The sequence below is a fragment of the Larimichthys crocea genome, chromosome XIII (assembly GCF_000972845.2).
Source record: "Larimichthys crocea isolate SSNF chromosome XIII, L_crocea_2.0, whole genome shotgun sequence".
In the NCBI taxonomy this organism is placed as follows: Eukaryota; Metazoa; Chordata; class Actinopteri; family Sciaenidae; genus Larimichthys; species Larimichthys crocea.
Genome location: NC_040023.1, coordinates 33,389,471 through 33,413,775, shown reverse-complemented (window position 1 = coordinate 33,413,775; position 24,305 = coordinate 33,389,471). Strand labels below are relative to the sequence as shown.

Here is a 24,305-nt window from a genome sequence, read left to right as displayed (position 1 = left end):
ATGCTGTTCAAACTTTTTGTTTTATCAAAACCAAGTCACATTGTGCAAAAGGTGACTTAAAGAACCAATAATCAGTGTTCCAGTAAATGATTATTACACATAAAAAGGTTCTTCAAAGCACCAAACGTGCTCCAATCATGACTTAAAGAACTATTTTTAGTATTCAATCTTAAACAGCAGAAAAAGGTTCTCCAGACCGCTCACCAAGAACCAGTTTTCCTCAGAGTGTATGCAGGATTTTGTTGATACCAGCCTATTAGACAGCATCAGTAGAACTAGATGCACTGAGACAGCTGACCCAAGATTGATGACAAGGCAGTGCTGCATGTTAGATAAAACGGTTGGTAAACTGTGACCTCCAGTCGTTGATCGGAGGGCAAAACAATAAACAACATATTTTCAGAACAAACATTAAAATTTATTTCATGTCATCAGACAGACAGTCTGGGCCTGCACGCGTATGTATTTATATCTGGAAGATAATCAGGAGATTCAGGCATGAAAATGAATTTATACAGATTTCTAGAGAAAATATACCTCTTAAAATGACATTTACTCCTCGTCCATCACTGAAAAAGAAGACATGGATATGTAAATATTGATCACTGACCATTGGATTCACATGTCACCTGGAGGTTTCCACATCATACTTGTACAAGATTCATGACTGGCTTCCAAATGAGTTGTAATATGGCTGTGCCCATGTGTTAAAGTGAGATTAAAGGTGAGTGAGTGATGAATGTAAAAACAGCTTTCTGACCTCCAAACATGCACATGAAGTAACAAAAAGCAGAACACATCCATCCCCTCCTCATCATGAAGATTTATCAGTGAAAAGCTGTAAAGAAGTCTGTTTTTGTCCACGTTCCTCTGCAGAAAATTGACGCAACAACAACTTTTCAGAGCTTATTTAACTTCTTTCTAATTACATATTAACAACAGGTTTATTATGTGACGCTGAGGCACAACATGCATGTTTTATTTTTAATGGGACACTGATGTAGCTCACTTTAAACTATCACAACAACCGCTGCTGTCAGTCAAACTCATCCTAATCGACCGCCGTCCAATCAGAGCCATCGTTACTTTTTTAACAGACTTTTGGGGCCAATCACAAGCTGCCCTTCTCTTTTCACCTCTCTCGCTGAGGGGAGGGGATATAACCTTATTTGGCAGTTATGACCTTATATGGAGCGCCGCCAGGGGGGCAGCCCTGTACGAGGCAGCCTGTTAGTGACACTTTCCCCAAATTGTAGCTTTGGACTCTCAGAGGTGGGACACACAGTCGAAGGGTTGAATCGAGCAGGGCAGAGATTGAATCTGCGCGTAAAGTGTCTGTGTTTTAATCTCCTGCTGCACTCACACACACACACAACCACGGAGGATATTTTAGACTGCGTGTTGGGTAAATAAATATCGCGCACTGACGTCGCTCTCTCCAAAAAAACCTCATCGCGGCGCGCAAGAACAAGACGGACAAGGATCGCCGACTCCTCGGGAACTGCGTTTTTATTAGGCTACTGATTCCAGGAGCGTGCTGGGACTAGACAAATCCTGAACCAGAAACATGGTCAGTATTAAACCGAGCTTGTCGTTGAAGAGGCAGAAGCGATCCTGACTGAACCTAAATGCGGCATTGAGCGTGGGACAGACTGGAGCGACCGGCCGAGAGACGAAATCCTGTTGTCTGTTATATCCCGTCTTCCAAATTGTAAGAAAAAGGGTTGAACAATAAGTAAGATAACGTTGTGTGTTCACAGCCTGCTCGTTGACTTATTGGACTGACTTTTCCAAGAGGTTACTCTCTGAAGAACAACGTGTTTATGGATTGCTGCGCAGCGAGGAGCACCGGGAGTTGTAGGCTACGCGCTTATGCATCGATCATGTTGATACCTCGCTGTTGCTGTAAACTTTGATAGATGTTTACAGACAGAACTGAGTCATAAAGAAAAAAAATATTTAAATAAATAAGCTCGTATAAGCTCAGATTGACCTCTGGAGGAAGTGGGAAGCGCCTTTTCGCCCTCCCTCGGTTTTTTCTCCCAAGACGTCAGGACGGATCTGTATCACTGAGTCTTACTCTGCTTCTGTGATTTAAACAAAGACCAAAGTGTTTTGGGATAGCATGGCAATGGTAGTAAACCAGTGGTCAGAGAACATTTCGGCAGATCCGGGGTCTCAGCTCCAGATTTGCGGCCAGGAGCCCGGCGGGGCACCGGGGACTCCCAACGGCTCCACCCCGGGGAACGACGCACTTTCCGGGGACAAGATCCCCAACGTGGACTGCATGGTGTGCGGGGACAAGTCCAGTGGGAAGCATTACGGCCAGTTCACCTGCGAGGGATGCAAAAGCTTCTTTAAGCGTTCGGTGAGGCGGAACCTCTCGTACACCTGCCGGGGGAACCGAGACTGTCCCATCGACCAGCACCACCGGAACCAGTGTCAGTACTGCCGGCTGAAGAAGTGCCTTAAAGTCGGCATGAGGAGAGAAGGTAAGCCCGGTGAGCTGTGCCTTCTGTATGTGTGTGACTGATGTTTGTTTACTCAACGTATTTCTGTGCGTAAAGTTGTGCGTAACGTTGTTTACTGTGAAATATTAATCTTAACAGGCCATTAAGCGTGGAGCTCAGCCGTAAAAGATTTTACTGTTCTAAAACAAGTGACCAGCTCTTCACAGAGGCTGGGGCTCTTGTTTCCAACACTGCTTTATTGCTTTTCTAGAAACAATATCTCTGCAGCAAATTCTAAACGAGCAGAAAAGAAAGAAAGGGCATAAACACATCTGGATTATTTCAGCACACACTGATATTTTCTCTTCAAAATAACACATTTAAGACTAAACATGACACTCGTGTATTTTCTTTTTAATTTGTCATCTCATGTGTCAAACTGGAAAAAGTCCCAGTTAGAGATTTTGTGCGTAAAATATGTTTGGTGATGCCTTTTTTTGATCTAATAGTTCTATACAGCTTACACCACTGTTGTTGTGGCTAAATAATCAGTCACCACCTGCGGCACCGCAAATTCATTTACCCAAATCTAAAAGCATTCACGCTGTTGCTCTCTCCTCTGTGAAATCCCTCCTTTGTCCCCCTGTTTTAATTATGCTGTTTGCTCACCGACACCCAGAGCCGCTATAAGAGGATGCCGCTACATTTGTTGTATTGTGTTGCATTAACAACGGGTCAGTTAGTGCCAAAGAGGAGCAGTGGAAACATGTTGGTGAAGAGGAGCCCCCCCCTCCCCTTCTCTCTCTCTCTCTCTTATTAATTATCATTCAGCAGCGACATCCCATTCATGAGAGACGCGATGGTGCATGTGTTAAAATGTGAACCAACTGGAGCCAAAAGTTCTTTCTCTAAACATCTGTGTTGGCAGCGTTTTACGCATGGGTTCATTTTGGTTGTGTTTGTTTATGCACTTTTGGAGCTCCAGCCACGAATTCATCATTTAGTGATTTTTATGATCGAGAGGCAGCAAAAGTCTGTGGATACGTTTGGGTTTCTGCGTAATATCTTTGGGAATTAATTAAAAAAATAAATACCGACAGGAAAGTGCACACCGTGAAATATCACACACCTTAACATAGATGAGCCACGGGTAATAAAGCTGTAAGTGCCTAGAGTGCTAAAAAAAAAAAAAAAGTGCACTTCACCCACTTATGACCTCAGTTTGAGTCTTTAATTAAGATGTCACACATGGCCCCCTTTTTCCACCTCTCAGAGGACAGAATAAGGTCAACAGCAGCATCCCAGTGAGCAGTCTTGCTCAAGGACACTTCGGCAGGGGATGTTAAAGGACAGACAGTGTCTCCAAAACGACCCCGCCACCCTTTGTTCTCCGCCTGAGCCAAAATGTAAATACACAGACGGTGGAAATACCCGTCCTCCTTTTAGAGCCTCAGATGAGATGATCCCTTAAGGGTTCCCGCTAGTACGCTGCAATGCCTATCTGACTCTGTGTGTGTGTGTGTGTGTGTGTGGGCACTGTACACACAGCCTCACACAGTCATGTAAAATACCCGCAAGCCGCACCGATTCGTCGGTCGTGCTCGTTTCCCACTGAATGAACCCGAGGAAATGGCCTGACGCGCCGCAGCGTGTAAAAACAAAATATCCCTCTGACTCAGCCTGGAAATGAGATTTAATATTCCGACATTCAAAGAGGCTGGAAGATGCCAGAGCAGAGATTTTATTGCAGATCAACAACTGAAATACCTGACAAGTTATTTAGCTAAATAAAAGATTCAATTAACTTTTAATTTTGAAAGGGGGAAAAGTTCAATTCTGTGAGTAAATGTTGCGTTTGAAATCAAATTATTGTTCAGACATATGACATGAGTTTATGCGTAAAAAGGAATTAGTCTTGCGATTTAGATGACATAACATTACGATGCTGTTATTACAGGATGCAGACTGAACTACACTGCAAAACAATCATCCAAAAAAAAGTCTCTTGATTTAATTAAGCATGTAAAAAAAAAAGAATAAAATAAAAAAAATCACGTCCATTTGGCGGGAACTTTCTTTTAATTCAATTTCAGTGCAACATTTCCTAAAATACCAGATCATGTCAGGGGACTGAAGGAATATCAGTGGGTAAATTGTACAACATTTTATGTGCACTGGCTGTTGATGTCCTAATATAGTCCATTTTTTTTGTAGTGCTGGTTTATAGCTGTGCGCAAAAGGCTTAAATGTGCAGCAGGTCAATTTACATTGGCTTAGCTCATCTGTTGGTGCATTTGAGGTCAGCGGGATTAAACAGTGTCCTCAAATCCTCTTTGTCGTCTAACTTCTGTTTATCAGATCATTATCTACTTAGGACAATTTTTTGTTAAGACATGTACACCATCCAGCAACTTTCACAGCAACTTTGGAAAAGTGGAGAATGGAAAAAAACAGAATTTATTAACATAAATGGTGAAATAGTGTTTTAAATTAGCAGCTGAGAATGATTATTAATTATAAACTTATGAACTTATTAAAAAAAATTAGAAAAGTAAATCACAACAGTTCAGTTGTCTTCAGTTATATAATCATAAACCTGCATGAATCTATGAGGTAGAAATAACAGTAAAGAAATATTTGAATATACAAACGCAAACATTCATGAATATTTCAAACGGCATCATTATTTCATTGTAACATCTCCACTAAATTTAACACCGCTGCATCCTGCAATGCAAAGACTGAGAGTGTCAACTGAAAAATGGCAGGACTGTTAAGGCACACAGCCGCTATCGTCCTCCCCGGAGGTCATACATAAGTCATGTTTCACTCTGCATTATTCAACAGGTTCACCTAAGGTTGTCAAGGGGACGCGTTTTCTCGGTTATGATCCAGGTGAAATATGCATTTGATATTTCCAATTTCCCAACAATATTTTTCTTTAAAAAGTTGCTTGTCAAAATGAATCAGAAGATCCGGATGATTCACAAGTGAAGAATGTGGTTTGTTGGGATAAAAGTTTGGCATGTTATTCATTATTTACGAAGCTTTTTACTTACTTTGAAATGTACTTGTCGCAGTACACACTGTAGGTCATGGTGTACTTCACACAAGATGAGGGGAGAATTAAATCTGAGGGAAAGTGTTGGCAGATGATAATTATTTGTAAGTGTTGACGTTAGGCTACCTAAAGATTCATGTACACCCTCTCTAAAAATTACAGCATCGTTTAATATCGTGCCTTTTCTGTTTAAACCAAATTAATATTTATCTCCCTGAGAAGACACGATTAAAGTTTCATGAGAGGACCGCGTCACACTTAGAACTTCTTCACTTGCAAGTGTTTCTTTTTTTATATTTTCTTCTTCTTGTTCCACCCCCAAAGGGGACGTTTGACCTCTTTCTGCAGACTGCTGTGTGGAACATAATATCGTTTGTTGGAGACTTCTTTTTTTTTATCCAGAGCACCTTTCAGCACCATGACAGCAAACATTTCTGTGCATGGCCTCAGTGGGAGTCGAACCCCTAAAACCTTGGCAGCGTTAGTCTTATTGTCTCGCCACGAAAAGCTACACAGAACCTCTTCTTGTTTCTCTGTCAGCGCAGTTTCTGGGCTGAATAGGACGCATGGAGGCAAAGAGAATCAGCCTGACAGCTCCTTTTGAAATGGAGTGAATGTTTTAATTTTGAAGCAGCCCACAAGGACGAGCTACTGACTTCACTGAGAACCAAGCATGTGGTAGTTTACAGCGCTGATGAATGGATGCTACACGGTCTGCTGTATGTGTCTGTATGTATAGGGATGAACACGCCAGATACATGCAGACAGTCGAGTTTGTCGAGTGTAGTGATAGTGAATTAGTCTCAACATCCGTTTGCAGCACGGGGATTGGTAACATTCAACACGCGGAGTGGGAAGTGCTGCTCCCTGACCCATATTGCTTTCTGACAAAATACCAGCAGCGCTCTGGAAAATGTAGGTCAACCAAAACTAAAACATTAATAACAGACAGGCTCAAGTCAAAGTCCAAATGTGTGAACAAACCAGAGCCTCTCAATGAGTAAATACCCCACTGGTGCACTAAAGTCTAACAGACAGCAGTGTATTGACTAATCCATACTCCACAGTGGAGCTTGTAACAGCGAGCAATTTAGCACCAAAACGCCGCAATCCAGCCTCCTTCCACTCCGAAAACCTTTACTTATCCCGGTAATTTAGCTATTGACAAATTCAAATACTTAACCCCTGTCACCGCACTCATAGGCCAAGTCATTATCAGAGGGCTCTCAGAGGAAAATGGCTCCCATTGACATATTGCTCAGCACTGCCCACCCTCCATTAAAGCACTCCAAGGCTGACTTTAATATTACATAAAGGCATGTGGATGTGAAAAGATGAATGGGGCTGTTTTTTTGTAATGCCTTTGGACACATCAAGGTGAGGAGGCTTCGGTGAGCTCATCCGTATAAAGGTTATGCTTTTTTTTTTTTCTTCTCTGCACGTCCCACAGTGTCACTAATGTGACAAAGGTAAACAGAACGCGACCTTCTCGGGTGTATTCAGTCAATCACTCTTAACATACTGACTCACTGTTTTGCTTGCGACTTAAGTAGCTCAACCCGTTTCTGTGTGTGTTACTTGACTCGCTGGTAATAACACACACGTTACGAGAAAGAGACACAGGGATTGTCAAGTCAGTGTCAGGAGCGTTTTAACCTGCAGCAAGGCTTTTCCTTCAGCACGCCACATGTTCACTCTGTGGGAAACCAGTGCAACATTCATTCATTTCAGGCATGTAGTTGATGATCCTGTGATTATATATGGCTAGAGAAAGAAGTAGAAGAATGCACACACACCTGGAATCAACAGCTTCAACTTCTTAGATGATGGAGGCCTCTCTCTGATGATAATAATAAAAATAAAAGATTAATTTCACCCAAATCTCTGATGATAATAATAAAAATAAAAGATTAATTTCACCCAAATTTCCCCTATATAAAAAAAAACACATTTACTCACTTAACCCCTTGTAATTTCCAGCCATACTCATAGAGTTATTTTGGTTGCATTTGCTCAGGTTACAGGGGAAAGTTTAGTCAAGTAATGCTAAGAGGAAATGTATAAATATGTTTTTTTTCATGTGGAAGTTTGTTGCAAGAAATAAAAGAATTGACTCTTCACTGTACTGCTGCTGTAGCAGCTGATGTCTGAAGCTGAAGCAACAGATATTTCCTAGTTTTAAAAATAAATGTATATATATTCATGGTGAAATACCACAAGGGATAAGTGGAAATATATGCATCTTAACTGGAAAACATTTCAGCTTTTAAAACTCATATTTCAAATCGTAAATGCTTATTTTGTGAAGCTGAAAAAAATCCAAATAAAGCCAGGCGGCAGCTAAGAGCTGTTTAAGAGAACACATGTGCACAGCTTGGTACATAAATGACATGAACGCAGCCCCGCTGTGGCCCACTGTGTGGTAAATAAAGAGGACGAGGGAGGGAGGGAGGGAGAGAGGAGGAGGAGGCATGTAAAGTGTAAATAAGGATAGCGAGAATCAGAGTCACTGAGTACGGGGTGAATTGGGTTTACTAATTAATGCAGCAACTGCCTCATCAAAGTCTGAGAGAGAGAGAGAGAGAGACTGAGGCGACTGCATCCACACAGCAAAGCAACCAAACTTCCTCACGCGAACCTCCTCTGCCCTCCATGTCTCTGTCTCTCTCTGTCTGTGTCACTGCTCTCCCTCGCCGATCCGATTCTTTTTCGGCACTCTCGTTCTGTTGTGTCTCTCACATACCTCTGCTCTTTCATGTTCTTCGGCACACGACTGAGCCGGTTCTTCCTTCACGTGTGTGCGGATGGCTTCCACTCAATAATTTCTCTGCACGTGTGAAGAAAGAGAGTAAATATTCATTTTGCTATGCTCTGTTTATTTTAAGGCTGTGTTTCCCTTCAGTGAGGTGCAGTGAGTCGTTCTTGCACTTTTGTCCATTAAACATGATTTTAATGCCTCATTTCTTACCATTCACTCACTTTATCTCCTTAAAAAGTTTACTATAGCCAACTTGTTGGCATCCGTTTCTTATTTACACATCCAGCTTTTGCTTTCCACCATCTCCTAAGGGAAGTATCTGGCTCTTTAGTTGCTTAATACTCCACTATGTTTACCACCTAGTTGCCAACTGTGTCCATCTGCTGTCTGGTGCAGAGCAGACAGTGTGCAGTTCATTTTTAAGAGCAGTAAATCAAAAAACTGGAAAACTAAAAGAAACACCAAAACAATGAGCTAAAAAGTCAGATATTAATTCTATTCTTGGGTGAGTCAGGGTAAAAATATTGATTACAGCAGCTTTAATGGATAACCTGTACGAAACGTGTCAGACGTGGCGAGTGTTGGGTTGATGTTTAACGTGAGAAAACTTTAATGTTTCCTTTTTTTTTTCTGGCAGCACAAAATGTTTGAGTAGAATAAACAGAAGGAGAACGTGGCGAGAGCCTGTTGCACAACAGCACACGGCGGGACAAATACCGTGGACCATGGACTGACTCAAGCAGACAGTTCGAGTCAGTCCACAGAAATATGTTACTACAAAACATAAACCTAAATGTTGAGACTCAGGGCTCATTTTAAGGTATCGTGGCAAGCGGAAATCACAATTCTGGAAAAAGGAGTACAATATTTAAAATGTATGATTTTTTTAATAACAGGCTGATGACCCTTAGAGCAGTATTAGCCAACCAAAACAAAAGAAATAAAACGGACATATTATATTTCAGCATTCTAGCAGCATGAGTATTCAAACGACACATACTTCCCCGAGCTTTTCTGTTCGGTAACATCACATTGTTTGCCGTTCTCTCTTTATCTTTATCTCTAACTCTCTCCTGGTTTACACATTAGCTCCTTTTACGCTCCTATCTGACTCTCTTTAGGAGCTTTGCCCTGCTGCAGAGCAGTAACCTGCAGGTCAAAGTTCAGGGCCAAAATAAAACTACGAGAGCCACATGGATATTACCCAGGTGTCACATCACTCACTGCCAGTGTGGGCTGGATTACACACACACACACACACATGCACATGCACATTTACAAAGCCTTGTGATACACACACACACACACTTTTATTTTAAGCTTCACAAGCATGTGTTTTGATATTTTGTTGTTTGCAGAATTTTCCTCGCTCGAGCGGACGGCGTGCACGCTCAGCTGTGCGAGATGGACGGAGGCTTTAGAAATGGAAAAGCTACTTATTAAACGCAACTGTTAGACTGAGCCAAATCTATAATGCGTCTGTGTTGCCCCGGCACCGTGACCTTTTAGTCCAAATTGTTGATAGGCCTTAATTGTATTTAGCTGCTGTAATTCCACTAACAGTCTGACCCAGAGGCTAATCCAGGGCAGCCAGGCGGCGAACTGTGCACTCTGCCAGCTGCCATTTGCTGAAGTGGCATTTTGAAAGTCGCAGCTGAAATGTCCCTTGGTACCTCTGTTTGGATGCTTCCTCCCCTCCCCTCCATTTCCCGTGCCCTCGTTTTATGCCCTACCTACACGAGACGCTGTTTTGTTTTGGGTTTTGGGGATTTGTAGATCTTTTTTTGTGCCTTTACTGCCCCAAATTTGGTGTCAGATTCGCCAGGAAGTATAACTGTGTATCGTTAAGTTTTTTTTTTTTTTGCTCCTCTTACTGTGAGATGATAAGCTCAGTCAATCACATTAAGCTAAGCCACAAAGCACCAATTAAAAAGCAGGAAACGGCTTATGGCAGACACCCAAATCTGACTTGATGCTCCCATCCCCCTTTATTCTCTATCTCTGACCCTGCTTTCCTTTTTTTCTTATCCTCAGGCATCTGTTTCTCTCTAATGTCATTTCTGTCTCTCCCGCTCTGTCGCTGCCCTCCTCCATGTCAAGATACTACATCTCTCTGTCTCTACACTTGTCTGTCTTCCTCCCTATTCCTTTGGACCTTTCCATAATCACCCCTCTCTCCCTTTTCTCTCTCTTCTGTTCTCCTCAGCCGGCTGTAGGCGAGGGAAAACAGAGAGTGATGTGTCTCCGTCAGAAGCACTCGAGTGCTCTGCCTCTCAGCCACGAGTGACCCCCACAATGAGGCTTTTGAAAAAGTCAAGTGGATCAAGTAGATTCGCCCCCATCTGCGGGATTAACCACTAATCAATATGAGTGCAAATTAATAGCTGTGAATTCATATATCAGCGGTATGAAAAGCAGGGTTCTCACAGCTTTTAATGAACTTGATAAATTCCTCCTGAAATTCAGGTTGTGTTGTTCAATGCGTTGGGTGTGAAACAAGAGGAGACCAAGTTGTCCACCACTGTAGAGAGGCTTTTCTTAGATGAGGCACATTAACAAGTCTGGGCAGAGTGACAGTTTTAGGTTATGAAAGTGCTCTGACTTAGATATGGACAGTCAGGGGAAGAGTCTCTTTAGAGACTCCCGGGCAAAACGACAGAATCAGTCCTTCTCATTCATGCGCTCATGTTCAAGAGAAAGCTGAAAATAGAAAGTAGAAATCATGGCTGCTGTCCGTTGTGAGCAAAGGAGGAAATTGTTATTGTAGTACGAGCGACAAAGTCCACATAGGGAGGAGGTCCTCCAGACAAAACGTTCAATTTGACCAATTTAAGACAGCTGTCCGTTTCCTGTTTCCTACCGACCGGCATAACCACGATTGTTCCGTAACCGTAACTACATATTTATCATTGTAAACATGACGACAAATGTCCTGTAAGGCCTTGTAAAATAGATGTTTTTCTAAGTTTTGGGTGGCACAGATGATGTCTTCAGGCTTTTGTGTCCTTCTAAAGACCAGTTTCAAAAACATACTTGTCTTTTGATTCGTCTTTCACAAACCTTCATCGCTGTATGATTTAGCAGTCTTTCACTTCACACTAAAAGCACCTGAGCGTGACTAAAAACATGTTCGACCAGGTGATCTTTGTGGAAACTGCACTACTTTCACCCCTGCTGCTCAAATCGCTGTTTTATTTTCTTTGGTTTGTCAAATCCTGCAGAGATGAGACACGTGTGGCTAATCTGACAGCCTCCCTTTTGCGAAGAAAGACTTGCCGGAGCGCGAGTGACGAGGAATGTCCCATTGTGCAACGTCTTTGTGACAGGCAACACCTCTTCATAGCTCAGCCCAAGCGAGACTGGTGGTGTTTGCCAAAGGAGACCACATTCTTTTTTTCCGGGAACACGGGTTGACACAAGTATGCAGGGGGGGGAAACTAGTAGTTTGAGGGTCAACACCTTTTGTGCGGAGGTATTTTTTTCCTGCTCAGGTTAGGATTGGAGGCGTTTTTATAACGCTCCTGAGTGATTTGACCTCTCGTTTTTTCAGACGGTGCCACGGTGCGTTCAATTGACACAGCTGCTGCCTGTGAGGTGACAGGTGATGCACAGTTGAAAAGCATTTTCCAAACCCCTCCTTTCCCCCCTTTTCACCCCCTCTTTCCACCTCCTGCCTCCACCTGTTTCTTCATGTAAACCACCGCTCTCTATCCTGGAGCCTCATCTCAGGCTATATTCAAACATATTGAACATTTCTCCCCTCCCCCCTTGCCCTCAATCAACCAACTCTCAAGCTCTCCTTCTCCACCTTATCTTGCCATTTCACCCTTTTACCTCATTTTCCTCCCTCGCACGTGCTTCCCCCCCCTTTGCATGTTTATTGCCTCTCTCTCTCTCACTCTCTCTCCCTCTTTCTCTCCTCCCTCTCTCCGTGTAACAGTAGATGGAGTTATTAGTCAGACAGTGGGGATGACTGAACAGGTGTTTTCCAAATGGGCCTTTGAGCACTCGCCGCATCATCATCGCTCCACCGAGGGGCGGGGGGAGGTTGGTCGGGTATTTGTGTGTGTGTGTATGAGCACTTGGCCTCTGCGTGCCCTTTCGCCTCAGGCTGAGCCATTTGCCAGTAGTGGGAGGGGAGAGGGGTGGGGGGTGCGCGTACGATGGATGTTACCGTACGTATTCATGTGTGGTGTGTTCATATGCGGGTGCATAACATATGTAGGTGTGAAGAAGTGTTATATCTTTACCAGCTGCTGCTTGTCATTACTCACTGATGCACAACAGCAGTGCAGAATGGCCTTGGCCTGGCCACTTTCCACCGCTCCACTGCAAAGACGAGCGCTGACATATTTAGGAGTCAGAGAAATGTTCCCGTCTCCACACTTTTCGCCCCCTTTGACCCCATTCTGCAAACCCCCCAGACCCGACACATTTGCCATGCCCAATTTCACTCTTTCTTTTCTGTCTTCGTCTCCTCTCCCTTCTGTTTTCTCCTGCAGGATTTTTGTTTTACATGCAGGCTGTTTGGACGAGGGCCAGGTTTAGGCGTTTAGTGTGAACTGAGATGAAGAAACATGAAAAAATGTCACATATTTATAGATTAAAACTTCCTGTGGCTCAATTCTCATCTTCATGTGTCTTGTTTTCCATCAGCTGTACAACGAGGACGTACATCGAACTCTCAGACCAGCCCAGGACAGTACCTGACCAACGGCACCGACCCGTACAACGGGCAGCCCTACTTATCCGGCTTCATCTCTCTGTTGCTGCGTGCCGAGCCCTACCCCACGTCTCGCTACGGGGCCCAGTGCATGCAGGGAAACAACCTGATGGGCATTGAGAACATCTGCGAGCTGGCGGCCAGGCTGCTGTTCAGCGCCGTTGAGTGGGCCAAGAACATCCCTTTCTTCCCTGATCTGCAGCTCATGGATCAGGTGAGTCAGCCACTGTGATAACAGACTTGAATTTACATTAAAATATCCAACCAGGGGGCGGTCGGTAGCGTAGTGGGTTAAGCGGCCGCCCCGTGTGTGGAGGCTATAGTCCTCGCTGCAGCTGGCCCCGGTTTGAATCCTGCAACGGACGGCCATTTACTGCGTGTCATTCCCCCTCTCTCTGCCCCCTGGTTCTTGTCTATCTTCATCTGTACTATCAATAAAGGCATAAAAAGGCCTTTAAAAATAAATAATCTTTAAAAAATATCCGACCAGGAACTTTAAAGGAATAGTTTGACATTTTTAGGAAATCATTCACTTTCTCTGCTGAGAGTTTGGCCAGCAGCTGGTTTGCTTAGCTTAGCATAAAGACTGGAAACGGAGGGAAACAGCTAGCCTCGATCTCTCCGAGGTGAACAAAAATAAAACAAAAGACTCACTATCATGATATATGTTCATAGTTTTGATACAAAACAACATCGCAGTAACTTCCTGGAGTCTCCATAATCTCATGATGACCCTGGTTTCATCAGAGACTTCTGTCTGTTGCTTTATATTTAACGTAGAGACACAAGAGTGTTATTAAATTTATCATAACTCTGCAAAAAAAAGCATATTTCCTAAAATTCCTAAAGATTTCCTAAAATTGAATTGTTTAATAAAGCATCCAAAAAGATCACACTGAGAGAAATGATTAGCTTTTAGCCTCCATATGTATAAATGTAACAGGAATCCTTTATATAAATTATATGACAGACAAAAATATAGAATTTGCAACATGTCAACATTGGTTTAGTTAATAGAAACGATCCAGCCAGTAAAAAAAAAAAAAAGATTTGATGCCATGAACATAATTAAATCCTGCTGTTCAACAAAACATAAAAATAACCCAATAAAAGGCCACAGTTTCATGAAGTATGATCAATAAACAGCTTCTGTATGACATATCACCATCTCCTTGAAAACACAAACATTTCCTTTCTTTTTTTTTTATTTCTTCATGATCACTTAGTCGCATATAAAAAATAAAAAAGAGCTCTCTTCTGTCATTATTCACTGGAGGCAGAAACAAGCACTCAAAACATTCAATATGTATAAACCCGACATCAATCCCGCGCATGTAGATTTATACCAGCTGTAAAGTCTTGGCACGGAGTAATTGTCTGACCTATAAATATTCACGCGCACCTTTGGCAGACGCAGTCATCGCAAATATGTCGAGCTATAAGCTGCACCGTATCATTAATATATCATCACGTCATGTCAGCTTGTAGAATATGTTCTTTCTCTCTCCGAGTGCTTCAGTATTGTACTGCTGCTTCTGTGTTTCGGTGTCTTCTATTAATCTTTTCAACCAAAAGACTCTGTTTACAACAACTGTCTTGTAATTTGACAGTCGTTCCCGTCAAAATATCAATTTATTCTTCAGTTTTTTCGACCTGTGATCTGTCATTTGCACAGATTTGCACTTCAGAGCTTCTTTATTCACGTTTAAAATATATATTCTGTACATTAACGTGCTGATTGTGAAACTGTCAAATGTCAAACCCCTTTTACGCAAGGTCGTTTTGACTACCCACTCTGCAGCGATCAGTATGTTTCCATGCTACATATTAAAAGCATATTTTTCCTGTCATAACGCGACTCGTCACATCCTCTTGTAATCTTTACGACCTTTTAAAACTGACAATAAACGCTTCATCGTATTGATTGATCCTTACAATCAGTTTTTGACAAGCGCCCTGTGTGAGCTTTATGCGCCCCGGTTTGTGTATGCTTCCTACTTCCTTCCTTCATGAATGAAGCTCCTGTGCTGTGTGTACAATTGTTTGCACTCACTCTCTGATAATGTGATCAGATTCTGACCATCTCGTGTACCTTTACACTTAAAGTTAATGTGCACGTGTGCTACTGAATTTTAGTAGTTAGGGCCTAAAGCTTGAAGGTGAGAAGGCTTGAAGCTTGACGTTTGCACTAAGATCATTCCTGTTAGATAATTTAGTTAAATCAAATTGAAATCATTCCCTTCCTTTAATAGTAACCATGCTATCCTGTCCTGTGTCCTAGGTGGCGCTGTTGCGCATGTCGTGGAGCGAGCTCTTCGTTCTCAACGCCGCCCAGTGCTCCATGCCGCTTCACGTGGCGCCTCTTTTGGCAGCGGCTGGCCTGCACGCGTCGCCCATGTCGGCAGAGCGCGTGGTGGCTTTCATGGACCACATCCGAGTCTTCCAGGAGCAGGTGGAGAAGCTGAAGGCCCTGCAGGTCGACACGGCTGAATATTCCTGCCTCAAGTCCATCGTGCTCTTCACTTCCGGTGAGTTTGAATGAGGCACATGTGACATACAATGGAGAGTCACAGAGAAACTGCATGAAATGTCAACAGTGTCCTGGGTCTGGAACGTAACGTTGAGGCAGGATTTAAATGTTGGATGGAAACTTTAAAGATCTTCATCTTAATTTAAGTCAAGTCATAGTAGAATGAAGTTTAACAACAGCATTATTATAAGTAGAATCTTGGTATAATAAATCAAATATGAGGGTCAAATTTGTTGAGACTAACTCAGGTCAATTGTACTTCACCCAAACTCATTTTCTTCTTTACTATCACTCAGGCAGAGAGGGAGGGTATTAGCAGCCGGTTGAGCTGACTTCCTTTTGGCACAGGAACATTCTGTTAATTGGTTTATTCATGTAAACGAGGACACTAAATCGCAGGGTATCAAAGTGCGTGTAAACAGCTTAACCTGAGTTAGAGAAATGGCCAATAAGAGGGTTATTCTGTGCGCCTAAACATAGCCACAGTAAACTCTCACAGGCAAAATACAATGACTGGATGAGACGATTATTATTTTTTTTAAATACATAAAAAACTTTAAATTATTGTCGCCATGGTGTGCGAAGGTGTAGCCGTTGCTAGGAGGAATGAAAATACTCATGAGCTGTTAATACAAGCTTAAAAAACGATTTAGGCTCAAAGCTGATGAAGCTAATCAAAGCTGATAACTTCGGCCAATTATAAATAAATTCAGTGTCATGATAACAGATTTTCATGACACAAAAGAATTCACAATCAAAAAATATCATCAAGATATCTGATGGAAATCTAAAAAAGACGTACTGGACAATTTATGCAATATTATTTTTTTTAAATATCACGGTACTGGTATATCGCGACACCTCTTATTCAGTGTGTTACATTGCAGTTTGTAACCATGAGAGACCTCGTCACATAAATCAGATTATCGCAAAGGCTGCAGCAGGACAACATGACACATACACGGGACGAGAATAAAGGCATGACTTGTCATAAATGTATCTGTCAAACATCTCCTACATTAATAATCCAGGAATTTAAGGTTGTCAAGGAAACACTTCTTGTGTTGGATCAGTCTATAAAAATGACCGTAGAGCATGTGGGAACGTCTTGTCGTTCTTATGCCCTGTACACTGTTTATTCACAATTTCAAATAAAAATTCTAATAAATTTTATAAAATCAGCAGCAGGAATCTCTCTCTAAAAATTTAATTATTTGCACTGTTTGAACAGGAGGTGAGCTAATTAAAACTTTGAAATAAGTTTTAAAAGATAATCCAACGGTTAAAAAAAAAGCTACTTAACACAGACATAAAACCAATGTTAGGGATTAATATTTTTAAATCTAGCTAATCAGCAGGATTATTGTTGACTAAATACGCCACAAAGATCTCCTGCACGCATTTATTTTGGTCTGTTATGAAACTCGACTGTGTCATAATAACGCACAGACCAGGAGAGAGGACTACGTTCCTTTCCCTTTATTATAAATCTTCATCAATACTTGATGAAGTCGTGCCGAGAAACATTTCTTCCCTCCGCTTGTGTTGCAATCCAGTTCGAGCTCAGCACAGATGCACAAAGCCGACTTCAACTGTACTTAACCCGCAACCTTTTCACCTCCACTTAGCCTGACCGGGACGTGACCTCTAATGCTGCGGCAGATATTGTCTCATTGGCTCCATATGTAAATTCTCAGCCCTCTCATTAGTCAGTCATGGTCCGTGCACTCCATGAATTTGACTGTAATTTGACCGCTCTCTCATACCGTACAGTAAAAGACGGCTATTGACCCTGTGAGCACCTGTTTGTGCCTCACATTGTATCTTAAGTATTTGTCTTTGTGTTCCTTTATTAGGCTGGGTTTTTATCTCTGTCCCTGTAGTGCATTGTTTGTGGAACTGTTAGATTACTAAACTACTCATTTGCATTACACATAAACCAAACCACAGTTTAAACAGAGACAGATCCATTACTTATATATAGATGCACACATACTATCTGAACCCACTTAACAAAATGGAAGCCTGTTTCCATGATCTGCTTCTTTGTGACATTTAGGCAACATGCCTGCAATCTGTAATTTTTTGATGACGATGGTAATGTCTCACATGAATTAAACCGCCGTCTTGGCTCAGCAGATTAAAGTCAGTATGGTTTAGACAATGATTTGTCCTTTTTTTTTTTTCTTCATTCGCCGTCTGCATCCAAAGCTCTTTAAAAAAACAGGAGGGCTAACACCCTCGCCGTGTTGCGCTCCCCGCCGAGCTGCAGACGAGATTAAATCAAAATATAATGTTTTTCACATCTTGAGGAAACCCATGAGATAGGCATTGTTTTGATACTGCTTATACACAAACCCCGTTGAGCTTTATCGCAACAGTCAGCGGGCTCCAGTGCCAGCCAAAATACTGTCACATCTGGGATACTTCACTGAGAGATCATGCTTTGTGACCCAGGGGGAAACGGATGGTGAAGAAGCCAACACTGAGATGTCTCTTGTCTGTGTTGTTTTATTGTATTTTCCCTCTTTTCTCCCTTGCATGGCTTGTCAGATTCACTCTGCGTGTGTCTCGCGTCTCTCCTCCGTGTACGTGGGTGGCTTCGGATCCGCCTCTCCCTTCCCTTTTTCTTGCTTTCATCAGCCATCTCTCCTTCATGATCCCATCTATTATTGAAACCAGTCATCCACCCCTCCTCCCTATGCTCCCCAAACCCAAGCCCAGCCCAGGCCCCGGGACCCCTGCCCCCACCACAGGAGTTGAATTATGTATAGTGGGATCCAGTGAGACGGAGGATTCGCTACAGCCCTGACCATGACCTACATAACCCCTGTAGCCCTGAGCATCCCATGTGACTGCCCTGTGTGCAGGCAGATGTACCCACATGAATCCACACAAAAACTGCAAGCTGAAAAAAAAAAGAAGACACTACATTAAATTTGAATCTTAGGGAGGCAGACGTGCACTAGATAGATCCGTTAATAAACCTGACTCCTGCAGACCCCGGTAGGATGAGCTAACACGCTCAGACAAACACCAATCGTCTCTCACCTCCCTCGGAGTCTCCTCCCTCCGCCCTCCCCTGCGAAGCCCAGTCCCATCAAGCCACATCAGAGAACGGGCATTTCAGTCCTGCCACCCTGATCCCTCACCCCGGTTGACCCGGTGTGTGCCCAAGGATCAGACAAAAGAACACAGCGCTTGGCGTGGAAGGGCGCCCACAGAGCTGTCGCTTCGGCACGCGAAGTGGTTTTTCAGTCACATAGACAGCTTCTCTAATCCCAAACAGGCTGAGACCGCCTTGTCACGCAGGACCCAAAATGGCGGCACGACAAAAAAAAAGAAAAGCGGTTTGTCCGCTCTCTCCGAATACAGCTAAAGTGGCTGCAATTATTCACCCAGAATGATGAAAATAGTAGCCGCTGGGGGTAGGGAGGGGTTGACACACTCAATTAAAATATGAGGTAAATTACATTTTTTTTTTTGTTGTATGGGGCTGAGGCCCAGCAGGGCAGGGTTTACACAGGGGACAGATCAAAGTGTGAGATGACAAAGAGTACGTGCGATGCAAGGTGACAGGTTAAAATGTACGGGCCAGCGCTTTTAAACTAATAGAACGTGCTTGAGAGAAGAAGAAGAAGGAAAAAAATCACCCTCATCAGAAAGCCTGTCTTCTAAATGAGAGTTCATTCAGGGGGCAGAGTCAAACAGCACTCCCACTGAATGTACAGTATGTGGTGGACTACAGTAAAATGTGTCTTTGTTTTGAGTTCACACGTCTCTGACCTCCTTTGCTAAATCCCCCGTGCTCTCCCCTGCGCACAGAGGGCGCGAAAAGTATCGCGCACAGTGTTACACACTCTCTCTCTCTCTCTCGGGTTGTGCGAGCCTCTTTGCCAAGGCGAGGGCCCGGCAGGAGGGGAGGTGTGAGGAGGCGGGAGGCAGAACATGACCTCCAGCTGCGGGGGGAACGGGAATGCTGGAGTGTGCTGTGAACACAGACCACGGGGGTGTAGCAGATACGCATCTCGGATGTGACAACCTCGATTTCCTCGAGTTTGAGCAAGATTTCTCTTGCTTGAGGAATTTGAAAAGGGGGAAAAAGAAAATTACATTTCATTACGTCTTTGAGTCATCTTGAATCATCATGTATCTGTCCTGCGCAGGATCAGGTCAAGGGTTCAGACAACGCAATCTGAGCCTCGGTTATCAGACAGCGAAACATCAGCCTGATAAGACCATGGGAAAAAAAACAGACGTGACAATTTGTCTCCTGTAGCGTGTCCTAGAGGAAGACAACCCATCATGCGTCTATGATGCCGGACAAGGCCTCACTGAATCATCAATATATCAGACTTTTTGCCCTCCCCCGTCACGTTTGACGACATTTTTATGCGTTCAATGAATTCGCTGTTGACATTACTGATCCCACAAGTCTCTTCTGGCCTCTTCTGACCTGACCTCATGGCCTTTTTCTCAAACACACAGGTCATGAAAGACCACGAGCTTTAAAATTCTCTAACTTTGGTTTTTCTGTGTAAAATCATCAGAATTTTAAGGCGCTAGTTCCCAGTGTTAATTGTTCTTATCTCCTCTTAGATGCTTTTAAATAACAAAATCCATCTTGTTTATCTTCTGAGCTCAGCTACATAAATTTATCCAAATATGATTTGGGGTGACTAGCCAACCCCACCCATCGTCCGTCTGTGTTTCGACTGGCAAAAACTTTGTTTACATTTCTAAAGAATGTGGTTGAGGTCTAATTTATTAATTTAACTCTAATGTTCTTCCTACTGATCTAACAGTGTGGATAATCTGTCTCCTCCCCATCGTCTTGCATCCCCTTTAATTACACAAGGAGGCTAGTTTTCAGATTCTTGCAGGGTCCTATCAGACACTAATACTGAATTTTCTTATTCTCTTCTTTCCCTCTAGATGCTATGGGGCTGTCAGATGTTGCTCATGTGGAGAGCATCCAGGAGAAGTCCCAGTGTGCCCTGGAGGAGTATGTAAGGAACCAGTACCCAAGTCAGCCAAACCGCTTTGGACGGCTCCTCCTCCGCCTGCCCTCCCTGCGCATTGTCTCCTCTCCCGTCATTGAGCAGCTGTTTTTCGTTCGCCTGGTAGGGAAGACGCCCATCGAGACACTGCTTCGCGACATGCTGCTCTCGGGCTCCAGCTACAACTGGCCCTACATGCCCACCGTGCAGCGCGAGCGGCCGATCTCCCTCCACTACAACGAGAACGGGCCCTGAGGTGGCAAAGACAAATGAAGGAGAAGCTACTGGACAAATTCAGGCTGAACATCCATCTGACTACTCATCCATCCATTCATCCTTCCTTTCTTCCCTTCATTCTCTGCTTTCAACTTCTCAGCTTTCCCCAAAGGAAGCACCACCCTCACCATTCCACTCAAGAAACCCCATGCAGACAAAATCATCCGTTATCGTCCCGGTTACACATGCCAGCCACTCAATCACCATGGCCATTTCAGAGACTTGGTGGCCCGTCGGCGGGCCCACAGCCAATGGTTCAGTCTACATTTGAGATGTGGCACGAGATGGACAGGTTGGTAGAACGGGTTATTGCGCAGTTCACCAGCAGGTCTGCTGGACTCCCTTCAGATGTCAGTCTCAAACCTTGACGAAAAAACAGGAGCAGCAAAAGACAAAACGTTTGCTTTATTGTTGGTGCTACGCCTTCATTTACAGAGGCCGTGCACCAGCAACCCAGTATGGTGAATACTGAGCAAGGGCTTTGCCAAAGGGACTCTACGACCAAGAGCACAAGGCCTGTTGTATATTTACCAATTTTTTGAAAAGAAAGCCAGAAGCCATTAAAAAAAAAAAAAAAGACAAATGCCAAAATGTCTTGGACTTTTGTAGAGGACATGTTTTAATGTGTGTGTTTGTATTAGCACTGTTTATATGGAGAGAAAAACTCATGATTGTGTCCATATGTACAGTATATTGTCGATTCATAGGCATCTATAGCATATTAGGGTTCAATGGGAAAAGCTCAGGTTCAACGGGTGGGTAGACGGACGGACGGACAGACGGACATGCCAATATCAATACAAAAGCAAAAAAAAGAAAAGACAAACCCAGCGAAATTTACACTTATCAGCAGCCTGTGCCAAAGCTGAAGGACGCATATTGTTTGGATATTTTTGTGGTAGTGTTGGTGATGAAAATTTAATGTTTGGTTTGTCTATAATTTGACTATATACTTGTTTTTGGGTCTCAGGGGGTGAAAAGGAGTTTGTAAAAGAAAAATACAAATGAAAGTTTAGGCACTTGCATTGTAAACTCATCAGACCTTCACGTATTCACTCCCGTAAAATCACAGCACTGGTAGACTCCGTTGCTACCGTTATGCCATTTGATCGAGCGACCTTTTCTACTTATTCAAAAGGCCCATTTAAAAACTCTTGTCATCGCAGGAGCGACACAACTCATCCTCATTTATTGTTTTATAGTCATGATTGTCAATATTGGGACCTTTTTGGACCGGGTTGGAGCATTTTACAAAAGAAAAAGCTGTACTTGCCTTAGAACAAAAGATTTTGTCACTGAGCATTTATCTTATGACTGTGCCATAATCTCTCGTTACCTGTTATAACAGGTATTATGTCCTGTCAGGAGAGGAAGTGAACTCACGTGATGTAAAAGTGATTAACGTGCACGTAAAGTCATAAGGGCGATGCAAAAATACGGAGATTTTTTCTTTTTAATACATCAATGTAAAGAAAATATTAATTTCTGCTTTAACATCATCAGCACTTTCATTTTTTAGACCTCATGCGAGTTCTTTTCCACTTCCTGATGATATTGTCATGTAGGGAAAACCCCCTCGACTCATGTCATTTGAGCTTATCGTACCGATACCGTAGAAAAAGTATCACTAACCTCTGAAAACCTCAGTCTATGTTACAATATTATCCCAGTTGGACTTATGGACTGTGACTTAGCTTAGGACTATTTTAAGTTGTTTTGTTTTGTTTTGTTTTTTTTCTTCCTGTCAATGGAAGTAAGTTTGTTTGGACGACCTGTCTCACATTTCCAACATGGCACTGTGGTATCAACATCAAGTATTGGTATTGTAAAAGCCATCTGGGACCTTAGAAAGCTGCCTGTTGATAAATTAATTCACAGAAAGTTTCTATGAGTTTGTTTTTATCCCCTCTACTTTTGTTTGGAAATATGGATTATCCATTAATTGAAATAAAATTCTGTTGTTCACAGAAGGTTTTCTCGCTGTCTTTTGGTGTCCTATAAGTAAAACGCAAAAGTGTAAACAGCAATTCGACCACTAGAGTTATTGCTTCACTGCATACTCATTTAGCACAAACTATTCATAGTATGGGAAATGTGTTTTCGCTGAGTAATTTGAGCTGAATTTGTTTGAATTGGAAAAATGTTCTTCTGTGCTAAAGTGCACTTCCATACAGGTTCCCAAGACGGATCCACTGGATCTGGATCTGGATCCCACACACTTCAACACTAGCATGTGTCACAGGAGCCACTGAAGTGTTTTTCCCGGTGTGTATTACCATTTCAAACATTTCTTTGAACAGTACAGCTAAATGTTAAAAAACAAAGAAACGCAAGCCTCACCAGTTTTAATCATTTCAACTTCAGATTTTCAGCTCCAAAAAGAGGGATTTAAAACAGATTTTTAGGCTCAGCGATTGGATGTTTCTTGCCAAAATGAACCTTGGGAGTTGTAGTAATCTTCTCCCGTGATATTTTCTACATACAGGCTTCCACCTCTGACTTTAATTCCGGTGCAGATGTTCGTCTTTTGCACTGATGATTCAGTCCGGAGAGTTTCATGCTCACAGAAACTGGATATTTTCCAACCGTGAGTCACGTAACACTGTCTGTGGGAAAATGGATGAGACTTTTATTTCACTTTGAAACTCTATTAGACCCTCCCTGCCTCATAAACTCCACACCTCCAGTATGTAACACAATTTGAATTTGCGGTCTCTTTGACCAACCTGAGGACATCTTCAGGGTTATTCCTCAGACATCCTGACTTACTGACATCATGCATCTGTTTTCACGGGTTGAGTAATAGTTTTCACAGGGAACTGTATAAAATATAAACTCTGTGGTGCCCCTTTAAAAGATATGCTAAGACAGTGTTACCAGTGCTACCAGTTGCACCTCAAATAGAGGAAATGATTAGCACGATGACATTTGCTTACTAGTATCAAGAATGTTGTTAGTTGTCCTAGACCAGATGATCAGGCTTTGAAGCTGATGTTCACAGATCTGTTTGCTGTGGAGGTGTGTAGGATACCTGGAAAGAAAAAAAAAACTGGCTGAGGTTTCTGCGGTTGCCACGGTCACATGTCGAGCTGCAGCGGCAAGTTGAAAAAGTCACGAGACGCCGCGCCTCTCCTTGTCTTTGAGGTCGGCTGCTGTGTTTACACTGAAAACAATGGAGGAGGAGGCGGCGGCGGAAGCTCTCGCTTACTGTCTGAAAGCACCTTTAGGCTACGGCGGTATCAGGTGCAGTACAGCTACAAAAGATGCATCTTTATCTTTGCTATTGTATCTTTTTTTTTATTTGTGGAAGAAGCAAATCTTCTGATTGGCGTAGTGTCGATGGATTGTGTTGAAATCTATGATAAATGTTTCCACAGTAGCAGAGTATTTAATCTACTGACACCAATAGAAGCACCTCAGATCATCATTATGGATAAGTACTTCCATGCCTGCGTATTTCTTTTTCCAAAGAGCTCTTTGATTCAGCGAGGGGAAAGAGGCACGTGT

General features: G+C 42.8%; 1 protein-coding gene across 2 annotated transcripts; it reads left to right on the top strand.

Moving 5' to 3' along the window:
• The first annotated feature begins 1,260 nt into the window (after positions 1 to 1,260).
• nr2f5 (nuclear receptor subfamily 2, group F, member 5) lies at positions 1,261 to 22,768 on the top strand. Of its 2 annotated transcripts, none has more exons than XM_010749597.3 (4): positions 1,261 to 2,501; positions 12,926 to 13,206; positions 15,274 to 15,520; positions 20,458 to 22,768. In XM_010749597.3, exons 1-4 carry the CDS (start codon positions 2,126 to 2,128, stop codon positions 20,775 to 20,777), a joined length of 1,224 nt encoding a protein of 407 aa, XP_010747899.1. In that variant the 5' UTR covers positions 1,261 to 2,125; the 3' UTR covers positions 20,778 to 22,768. The 2 variants fall into 2 exon arrangements, with proteins under 2 accessions (XP_010747899.1, XP_010747900.1); XM_010749598.3 differs by having other exon boundaries at positions 1,265 to 2,492.
• The last annotated feature ends 1,537 nt before the right edge of the window (positions 22,769 to 24,305 follow it).

Excerpts from the sequence above, each read along its gene's own strand:
- nr2f5 (XM_010749597.3), top strand. The coding sequence starts at position 2,126 with ATGGCAATGGTAGTAAACCAGTGGTCAGAGAACATTTCGGCAGATCCG. Across the intron at positions 2,502-12,925 it reads GAGGAGAGAAGGTAAGCCCG|CTGTACAACGAGGACGTACA; the intron begins GTGAGCTGTGCC and ends GTTTTCCATCAG. Across the intron at positions 13,207-15,273 it reads ATCTGCAGCTCATGGATCAG|GTGGCGCTGTTGCGCATGTC; the intron begins GTGAGTCAGCCA and ends CCTGTGTCCTAG.